This window comes from Merops nubicus, unplaced genomic scaffold (genome assembly GCF_000691845.1).
Source record: "Merops nubicus isolate BGI_N331 unplaced genomic scaffold, ASM69184v1 scaffold17008, whole genome shotgun sequence".
NCBI classification, from domain to species: domain Eukaryota; kingdom Metazoa; phylum Chordata; class Aves; order Coraciiformes; family Meropidae; genus Merops; species Merops nubicus.
In genome coordinates, this window is record NW_008627931.1 from 116,773 (window position 1) to 128,144 (window position 11,372).

At 41.1% G+C, this 11,372-nt stretch overlaps 1 protein-coding gene across 1 annotated transcript in view; it reads right to left on the reverse strand.

Moving 5' to 3' along the window:
* The window catches only part of LOC103778899 (ephrin type-A receptor 5-like), a gene marked incomplete at both ends in the record, with an annotated part of 96,406 nt that extends 93,661 nt beyond the window's left edge, over nt 1-2,745 (reverse strand). Inside the window, one exon of the mRNA XM_008946513.1 lies at nt 2,681-2,745. Within this exon, the coding sequence (XP_008944761.1) occupies nt 2,681-2,745 (65 nt within the window). The remainder of the gene's footprint in view (nt 1-2,680) is intronic.
* Between the last annotated feature and the right edge of the window lie 8,627 nt (nt 2,746-11,372).

Genomic DNA, 11,372 nt, shown 5'->3' on the forward strand with positions numbered 1-11,372 from the left:
ATAGCCAGGGAAAGCCTCCTGGGGCAGCCAGGAAGCCACACTACCAACATTCATTAATTCTTCAGACCAAAGCAGCAGAAAGGAGAAAGCACCTTCTCCTGCACAACAGCTGGTTCTTCACACCAGAAGACGTCGTTCCAGCCCCTGCTTGGCCACAGCATATTTCAGTCCCATCATTTCCACTGGTCCTCCAATACTCCATATGAAGGAAGATACATACTTCTTATTTTATTTGCACAGGGCAATGAAGGCCAGCCAGGCTGCAGACACTGGACACTACCAAAGTACGTACCAAATAAGTACCCAGCCAGAAAAGTTCTTCAGAGGCAACTTCCTTGGCTTAAATGCTCCTCTCCCTTAAAAAGTCAATAAATAAATACAACTCATTACTCACAAGATGAGTGGGTGCACGCTCTTTAACAGTGGACCAAGGTCTGATCTTGTGAAGTGGTTTAAATGCATGTGGAAATCTGTTTTCAAAACCTACCATCTTGAGACTTTGTGATGCTCAGAAAACTTCTCCCAGGCATTCCAAATTCAAATCCTGAAGTGAGAGCTACATGAATAGTTGTACAAGGTAGATCTTTTTTTAAAAAGAACAGAGTATGACTGCAGCATAGGTGATTGCAGAGCAGATAAGGCAAAGTAAATCTGGAAAGGTATTTTTCAGGACTTGCAAAATACTGCAAACATGTTAGGCCAAAACAGAGACAACCAGACTAACCTCCTGAACCTTTATGATGTCCCACAAATACAAAGAAGATTAAGTGGAGATTTCTGGAAATTCAAAAACCAATTTGCCTGACTAACTTTTTACTCGTGTAAATTAAGGAAAAAAAAAAAAAAAAAAAAAAAGAAAAAGAAAACCACCACTGTATGGAAACCATGAGTGTACTTCCACGTGCTGTTTGGAAGCTGAGCTTGTAAATATAGAAAGGTCTCTCTAATGGAAAGACACAACTGAGGCTTACGGCAGGCCTAGTTATTTCTCTACTGATACTCACAGAATTATAGAATGGTTTAGGTTGGAAGGGACCTTAAAAATAAACTAGTTCCAACTTCCTTGGCAAAGACACCTCCCACTAGATCAGGTTGCTCAAAGCCCCATCCAGCCTGGCCTTGAACATTTCCAGGAAGGATTCACAGCCTTTCTGGCAACTTGTTCCAGTGTCTCACCATCCTCACAATAAAGAATTTCTTCCTAATATCTAATCTAAATATACCCTCTTTTAGTTTGTTACCCCTCATCCCATCCCTACACTCTGTGATAACAAGTCCCTCCCCATCTTTCCTGTAGGTCCCCCATTTTGTACTAGAAGGCTGCTATAAGGTCTCCTCAAGGCCTTCCTGTGAGGACATTAGAATACACAGTGTTAGTGCTTTACACCATAGGAAAAATACCAAGAGATGTTCAAAAAAGAAAAATCTTCCATTAAGAAGGGGAGACTGGGAACTTTATGGCACCAGCACATTGGCTCTGCCAGCACATCTGGCACTGCTTATTCTGATGGCTATACATGCAAGGGGAAAAAGTTTAGTTCTTGACTTTAAATTCCCATGTAGCTTTTACATCCCTGTCATAATCAGTGCCTGCAAACATGAAGGTCATCTCACTGAGGCTGCCATTTCTACAACCTTTCATCCACACAGAATATACGGAGAGCCTCACTTTAATTCACTGTGAGATATATATATATATATATATATGTACGTGCAGGGTTAGATGCATTTTATATAAACACTGCCACCACTTTTATGACAATCCAGCTGAAGTCCAAGACAATTCTGCAGCCCATTTCAGCTGGTGACTTAAAGCTCTAGAATAAAATGTTCCTGAGAGCTGCTCTGTTGGAGGACTCAATCATGCAGCATTTCTGTCTTGGGATGCTTTCTCACCCCACACAGTGCTCATGGCTCCCAGGAACTGACAGAAATACTCAGCACCATGTACCAGTCAACCCTTCCAGACTGCAGAAAAGCTCTGTTACTGTACAGCATGGAGGATGCCCCAGCCAAATCAAAGACAAAAGTCACAGCAGTGACTGTTTCCAAAGCAGCCAGGCCCAGCAGACACACTGGAGGGTATTAATGCATCTAAACTCCTGAACTTATTTCAGGTACTGAATTAGGAGGCCAGGTTCTTTCAGTTCTCAGTATAGGTGGTGGTAAGGGATAGAGGCTCTTCAAGGTGCTAGGAACCCAGCATCTGTTCCAGTGTTACCAGCTCACAGAATTTTATCACAAGCCTACAAAGTATTTCTGAACAGCCTTCTTTATTTAAAACTAATAGCAATGTCACAAACCCAGTGTCTCAGAAGAAAACTTCCAGAAAATTGTGTTGCACTCCAGAGGCTCAGGAAAAGAACAGGAATCTATAATTTTTTCAAAATGTAAATAATCTCATGGATTTTCTTGGAGAGGAGATGAGTGAGGGGGCTGACTTTTTTTTTTTTTTTTTTTTTTTTTTTTTAAAATACATGTAGCTTGCTCTACTGTATAAATAAATCAAACCCCTAGCCACAGAGCTCCATTTTTCCAGTCATAGCTTGTTGTTTTATTTTTTTCCCCTCTGTTGCTGACAAATCACTCCAGGGAGTTTTTAAACCCAGTAGTCTACTTTCCGAATGGAAACGATTAGTATCATTTGTGAGAGAGAAAGCAAACAACAACAGAGACTTACCCCATTTTTTGGGTAGGCTATCCATCCTAGATCCCCCATTACTGTGCGTGAGTCCAGTAAATTCACTGAAAATTAGAAAAAGAAAAAAAAAAAAAAGAACTGTTAAGGAAGATGGATGGATTGCAAACTTCAGTAAATACTTCAGGGTTTGGGTGGCTACAGTAAACCATGGCATGTTGTGGTCTATAATTAACCAAGGAAGTTGGACTTTTGTAAAGCAGAATAACAATGCAATATCTCCTCTAACAATGAGGTCATATTGCTGAAAACCATTTTTATGTATGCATTACTTTATTCCTTTGAGATCTGCCACTGAAACCAAGTTGTATATGCACTAAACTTCTGTAAGATCCAGATCCTTCATTGCCTTAGGATCTAGTCTTTTGGGGGGAATAAACACATAAATAAACACTGTGTGTTTATGTATATATGCATGATATATAGACTAGAGATATACATGAACACTCACATATCCATGTGTGTTTATGCATATATTTCTTCTAAAGTGGAATGCTTTTAACATAATACAGCCTTTAAGATGACAATGAAACAAGAAACAACATGTAGTTTACTGAGTATTGTTAATTCAATTTCCAAAATATTTTATGTGCAAATGTTACAGTATTGCTGTTATCAGGAATCTATACTTTTCTCCCTCTCCCACATTTTTCCTTAAGTCTTTGACAACTTCATTAAGTTAGATATATCTAACTCCATTAAGTTATATATATATATAAATATATATATCTCATCTTTATATATATAAATATATATGTATGTAAGATATCCAAGGGATCCCCCCCCCAAAGTTCAGAGTAGCATTGTTAAGTCACATAAGCAATTGATAATTTATGTTAAACAGCAATAAAACTATTCCCAAGCTTATAACAGTTTTTCCCCTGAAATACTGAGTAAAAAGTGTGAAGTAACTAAATCTACGCACACTTAAGTCAGCTAATAAAAATTATAGCAGCTTTCTGGTGCTGAGCTTTCACCTCCTGTACCCAGGGCTTTAAATCTCTACGTTAAAAGCCTGTCTCTGAATCAACAGCTGTCAGCCAAAACCCCAACCTAGGAGGAACTTTCTTCAACTTTAAAAGCAAACTTCCTTCTCTCTGGATTACACCACTCACCTCTCACTGTACATTTGTCTGCATAATATCTCACTTCCTGGAAAAGAAGGAAGTGACTGCCCTGGATCTTCAATTCCTGATCTCCACCCTAGGTGCTCCTTACAAATCCCACTGAAAGTTTTCACAAATGGTTTTTCAAGACTTTCCAGCCCAAGAACAAGCTTGAAAAAGGCAAAGGAGGCTTTCCACTCACCCCTCTAGAAAAGTAACCAGTCAGGTATTTAAAGATTGCTAGAGAAGAGAAACAAACATGCACAAACATAAAGGATGCAAGTATGATAACTCTCAACCCTAGAACTTATATCAGGCTGTCTCTGCACAGCCAAATATATCAGTGCAAACACCTATGAGGCATAAGGACCCCTCCTTACCCGAGCCCAGGTCACTCCACTGCAGACAATTAAGAATCCTGCCAGCTGAGTACATCAGCTATAAGGCTTACACTACTTACGGAGGCATAGAAAGAAAACCCAGAAATATACTATACTAAAAGGCATGCTCCTTTAAAATCTTAAGGAATATTTTAAAAAAAAATTAAGATTAAATAACAGATTTAGTTAAAAAAAAAAAGAAAAAAAAAACACCAACAACATTTCTCTGAGTCAGTTTGGTGTTAATCATCATACTGTACTGAAGGCTGACTGCTGCAGTCTTTTGTACACAAAACCAGCCCAAACCACAAAAAAAAACCCACAATGCTGAGGTAGAAAACAAACATTTCTCACCCCTAGCATCGAACACTTATGCTAAAGATTTAGCTGTCCAGATATTTTTATAAAGTATGCAAGTATTAATGCAGGACACTATCATAAGGCATATAGATGTTCTGCTTGGTTAAGTATATTTTCATGATGTTGAGCAAAAACATTTGGTAGCTCAGGGTTTTCATGCCTGGATTGCTTTCTCCTGCCAAAAAACAGTTGGGAGCTGGCAATGCTACCAAACTACAGGACATTTGGTGGAAGCAATTGAGACTATACTGAACTGTACTCACAGTAAGTAAACATACAATTAGGTGGCTTTCCGCCCCACAGTCTAAACAAAATAAAAGTACTGCTATCACCTGCCACTAGGTCTGTCACCCAGTGATGGCTCGTTTTTCCCCTCCTGAAGTCTTCAGGTAAAGTGCTCATTACTTTCTCCTGCTCCAGGTGAAGTCAAGCACTAGCACCCAAGTGCTCCTGAACCACACTGCATTTTCTATTTAATGGGATAGAGTGATCTTAAAATATTCTTCAAAATAGGACAAGTCCCATATCATAACCACATACTATTTTAAAAAGCAATAGACAGAAGCACAGTTGTCAAAATGGCAGGTTTACTCAAACTCCTTCTATTAAAATCACTATAATTAATCTGTGCCAAATGGAATATTCCTGTTGTAAGTTGCAATGGATGTAAAACAAGTATTGATCTAACTGTACAACTTAATTAAAACTTGTCCTGGAGATGCTACTAATGAATGTAATGAGATGCTGTGTTTGATGCCACAAACTTCTTCATGACATGCTCATTAAGGAAAAAGAAGAAAAAGTGCTTTTATTCAAACATCAGATCATAAAAAGAACATGATACAACTAAATATTGTATTATCTTTCTATCAATGACAATTTTTAAATTGCTGTTATTAACTTCAATTTCAAAATAATTTTCTGCATGTGAAAAGATAATACAACCCGTTCAACTCTAACTCAAGTCAGTGGGAATTTTCTTACTAGTGAGTCAGCCAGCAGAGCTGAATACTAAATCTCCAGTTAGACTCAATTCCTCCCTTACTTTAGTGGAATTCTGCACAGAGCAAAGCAAATAGGAGAGGAGAGGACGCATCATTTTACAGGCACCACACAGTAACCCAAAATTTCCATTCCCTGAAGACAAAAAAGCAGCAAGTGACTTGAAACTGCCCCTGCTCCCGGCCTGCTCGGACAGCTCTGAGGGGCAGCTCAGAGGACAGCTCTGTGCAAGGCACAGCAGACTCTCCTCCTGCCCCACAAGCACCTTCTAAAACACTGCACTACATCAGTCTGTTCCAAGGAACGTGTTTAGTCAGTAGTTACTCCAAACTGCCTGCAAGCACTGAAATGTTTTGTTTTGGGAATCCCCAAAGTTCTGGTATAAATACAAATTCCTATCGCTCCACCTAGGTACGAGGGAGCTGCATCTTTCTCATCAACATCCTACCCAGTCAGGGTCACTACATCTGTCCTTTACCTGCATCACTGCCACATCCCAACCCCACCCAGATTCAGCCTCCAACCAGGCCAGAGCCCCAGCAACTCCTCTCCAAGGGGGAGTCTCCTCCATTGGCCCAGCAGCACGAGCTCCCCGTGGAAGGTGACAGTACTGTGAACACTTTTAGGGCACTCTCTCAGGCAGCATTCCCATCCCACACTGTCAGAGAGGTCACCAGCACACTGTCCCACTACACAAGACCACACGGGCTCAGCACCATCTCTCCCCCACAACCTTCCAGTCTGGCAGAAATATTATTTTTGCTGAAATGGTTTTCATTAAAAACTGCAGATTGGCCAAGCTGGGAAAAGAAACAGTAGGCAAACGGCAGGTAAAGTAGGTACCTGTGACACAGAGGAAACCATTCCAGCAGGGACTTTATAGAAGGGCTGCCACCATTCCAAACGGAAGCTTCCAGAAGCCACCGTATGGCTACTTGAGAAGAAGCTTTTTTACACCTGAATAAAAACCCCTGAAACCATCTTCAGTCTGAGCCACAGCAAGACAGAGACTAGAGGTCTTCTTCAGAGCAACAGAACTGGTTCCTCCCCATCCAACATGTGACGAACATCAGCACGCAGTTGACCACAATTGTCTAATAACCAACTAACCTAAACACTCAGGTAACTGAAGGAAGGTAATTCAGAAAAACCTCCAACTATACACTTAAGACACACTTCTTCAAGAAGTCTAGTGCCAGCTCCTGGCACAGACTCCAAGACTAGTCCCAGTGCTGCAGGTAACCCAGAGTTGTATTCGCTAGCACTTGGGATGCAGGAGAGCCTACCCTGCTAAAGAAAAATCTCCAGAAATTGCTAATAACTCTGCTTGGCCCATAAACTTAAAAGCCTCCGAAATAACACAACTCATTTATTGCCACTTCCTTTCTCCTCAGCACCATCTAGGTATTGTCTCAGCAATCAAGGAAGAAACCTCAGAGCCCATAAGCACACACTTAGCACCTGTATCTTTGCCAGCAAACTCGGAAGAGGTACATACACACATTCAAAAATGTTTTCTGCTCATCTCCACCATCAGTGTATCTATCCCACAAGCCCTAATTATTTCTAATGCTCAGTCAAGGGGAACACAAAACCACACAGATCTATATCATCATTAACTTCCATGCCTTCAGGGTAGGATAAATGATGATTAAGTCTAAAGTCATACCACAACCTTTTTTTTTTTTTTTTTTTTAATACAGAATATTAGCACGGGGAATTTGCATACGCTCGTGTTCTCAGGCAGGCTGGTTACTACAGGTGAGCAATCAAGTTAGAATAAAACCAGACATGATCTAAACCTTTGCCCTGATCTCTAGCTGGTGAATTACCAGCATGTTTTCACTTGGGAATCTGACAGGGAGACTGGATATGGCTTTGCAACCCAACGTCCCTGTCACGTTTATACAGCTGGCATTCAGCAGCTTCACCACAGCTACACGGGATTATGGCTGGAAGGAAGCACCAGAAATGCCAGGGCTGATGCCATTCAGCACTGACCTAGCCCAGCGTTGCTGCCCACACAGCAGAGCACCCCATCTCACACAGCCACATTAGCTTGCCAAGGCAAAAGCAGGACAGGTCTGTCATGATGGTACAATGCCTGAAGTAGAAGCCACCAATCCACAGATTTTTGTGGTCACATCACCGAATTGAGATGGCTCCTCTGTCTCTGGCCAGAGACAGGATCAGCTGGAGCAGCTCCATTTTCTTATCTCTAATTTAAAAAAAAAAAAAAAAAAAATCTCCCACCAACTGTAAAACCCTGACCACTTCTGATGCCACCAGCCACAAGTTCTCCTGCCTTTTCAGTAGCTAAAGATCTTCCAGAAAAAAAAAAAAAATTATTGTTCCTACCAGGGCAAAGTCTCCACAGGCATATGAAAGACTGAACTCTTCTGGGTTGCCATGGTCTTTCAATTGATTTCCAGTAAATCTTTATACACTGGAGTAGTCCTGGTCTTCTACAGCACCACTTGCAAGCTAAGGCTTACATACTACAGGTCATGCTCTACAGAAGTTTATCCTGATAAATGTCTCTAGAATAGGAAAAATGGTCAGGATAGCAAAAGCTGATGGAGTTTATGCCATGAAGCTGTAAAAATGTAAGAACCTTTTTTTTTTTATTTCACCGAAATATTTCTAAAACAAAAGGAAAAGAACACACTCTTTGAGCAAATCAATACCTTATAACTACCGTTTCCATCACAAAACAAACAGGAGTAAAGAAACCTTCCTTAAAGCCTGTGTAAATTATTTCAAAACATCACATGATTTCTAAAGTAGCACATTTGTAAACGATAATATTTGAAACAAAACATTTTCTTTTAAACAACCTAAGCAAAACACTGCTTTAATAGGTTTGTTACAGATTGAACAGGAATCTGAACATCATTTTGGGCAGCCTCAATCTAACACCCATATCAAAAAAGGTGCAAATCAAGTGCTCCTACACGCTCCTCAAGGCTTCTCCTGCAGCTCCTGGACACCTGTGCACAGCACTCTGCAGGATGTACCCACCCATGGAAAGGTCAGAGCTACACCAAGGTAGCCTCAGCTCTGACCCAACACTCATAGCTTGTGAGAGCAACTGGATTAAAAGCACTTGTGAGAAACCTCTCGCAGGAGTGTTCGCACCCTGCCAATTAAGCATGAGGTGAAACGCTCTGCTGGATGGGGGTCAAGGTGCACTACAAGATGCAACAGCAGCACTTTGCACTGAACCTTCATCAGGAGGTCCCCTGAATAGCATCACTGGCTTTCCAACAAGCTTCATGCCACTACTCTCCTCCTCTTTCTGTCTGCCCAAGGCAGGGGCTACAGCTGCTAAACACATCACCAGTGGAGCTGCTTTCTCCTTACATTGCATACGTCCCCATCCTTCCCACCTCCCCCTGCACTCCTGGAGTTCACAGCACTACCAAGACACGCCAACTGCAGAGGACTCTTCAACATCATGAGTCAAAGTTTTCCTGCTTCATCAATCTTCATTGGTTTTATTGCAGTATTTTTGCCATTCTTTTTCCAACTGTTTTCCCTGCTGCGCCAAGTATTTCTTCAAAAAATATAAATCCAAGGCGCCCCAGCAATTGACAGTCAAAAATAATCCAAGAAAGCAAAAACAAATTAAAAAAAAAAAAAAAAAGCTCTTGAAAGAAATCAAAGTCATCAGGGAGCAGATGTTTTGTATTAATTAGCTACACCAACGTGGGACAAAACACACACAGGGAAGAACCTCTGAAACATTTCCATCAGTGGAAATGAGCTACAGCAGAGTGCAAGCTGTAGCAGTACCTATTATTTATAGCCCACTGGAGGAAGAAAGTATATACTACTTAATGAACTCACAAACTAATATTAACTGCAGGTTTATATTTTATTACGTTGGCTTCATTCTGCTCCAGGTTCTCATGATTCCCTTTTACAGCGAGAGCCAAAACATTAGAATCTGCATCACAGACTCGTAGGTTTTTAGGGCCAGATGGACAAGTGCAATCATAACATCAGCCAGAGAATTCTACCCAGTAATTTCTGAATTACAACTGATTTGTTTGAACACACTGTTTGAGGAGTGTAACATCGCCCTTTAACAAGGTTCTTTGAGTTGGCTGTGCTTTTTCCACAGGGGCACAGCACTGGCCACGGCACCAGGGAGTGGGACCCAAAGCTCACTTTGATAACCAGATCCATGAAAAAAGATAGGAAACAGTAGATTTTTTTTTTTCCTTACAAGGACTTAAACTCAAGACAATAAGCAGGCATTTGTTCTTTCCACCATCCATAATCCCCTGACCACTCTGCTTTTAAGTTATTAGCTTGACACCAAAGTGCCTGTAAACTTCAAAACTCCAGTATGGTTTGCTTCCCCCCCACCCATTAAAATGACCATTCAATTGAAAAAAAATTATATTCACTGTGAACAAAGTCAGTAAAATGTTTCCAAGTCTCACTTGTAATATTCACTGGCAACAACACTGTATCAACACAATAGTTGGTGTGCGACCTGGCTGCAGCACAAACCTTTTGGAGAAACTATGTGGGCAAGTGTCACCCTGTCTGCCACTAAGAAAGCAAAAGGAAGCTTCCACTGAAGCAAAATGCAACCAGCAACCAGACGACCAGCCCGCTTGAAGAAACAAAATACCAGTGTTGCCTACAGACCCAGGGACTCCAACCACTGCCAAGGCACCTGCAAGCCACTGAAGGACACAGACAGTTTTTTCAAATCCCTACTTAAAGCAAGCACCTTATTAAACACACAAAGTTAAGCCCTAAATATCCCAACAGCTTCCAAGTGCAGTCAAAACATCTGCTGGCAGTGCTGAGACGAAAATCTCACCTTCTTCCCCAAATCATAGCATTACCAACTGAAAGTGACATGGTCCCTGTTCCTAAAAGGTAGATAAAAGACAGGGATACCAAATTCTGTTATGCATATAGCTAAACTCAACAAAAGGACAGAAACTCAGCACAGACACGTCCAGAGCTGTCAAGGTTGTCAGCTTTCAGTACCAGTGGACTCAAAAGACCTCACTGTCCAGCACCAATAAAGCCTTCCTGTTGACAATAATGACTACTCTGCTGCCATCGAGTTCACTCAAGTAGAAAAAAAAGGAACTGACATAACGCTTAGATAACATTCAGGAGAAAAAAAAAAATGTTTAAGATGATCTATTGGCTTTTCAGGGGGGTTGACAGTTTATCCCTTCTATTTCTGTTAAAGGAAAAGGACGGAGGTTTCTACTGGGAACAGCACATTGTCAACAAATTTTAAGAAGAAATTGAATATGAACATTAGTAAAGATGGATAAACCAAAATTGTTTTGTTTTTACATACACTTAAAGGCAAGTATGCAGATAATTTCCCCAAGTAGTTTTACTGGTTTGGCACATGTAAACAGTTTAAAAAGTGATACAAGTCCACCCAGAAACATCAGGAAAAGCACACTACTGATGCTGAATAATTAACTTCCCAGGTGTTTCTCTATCCCCTCAGGAATTAATGAATTCAAACTGGTTGTTCTGACCTCTTTCTAACATTAAGTGACCCAGGATTAGACAACACAGGTGTTCTGGGTTCATTGGCAAGACACTTCAGTAGGGCACCCTACACCAAAAAGTAGCTGGCCTGAAAGTCTGCAGGCCCAGGGTCCTACCTTCCCTACTACAGGCTCAACACCTACTACACAACCACCTAAACCTAGAAGCTCTCCACTTCTGCAGGGGACTGTTTTCTCACCATGCACACCCCGAAGGCACAGTTTGCTCATGAGCACACCAGCTGAACCCCTACTGATGCTCAGGAGCTTGCCAGAAGAAAGATAT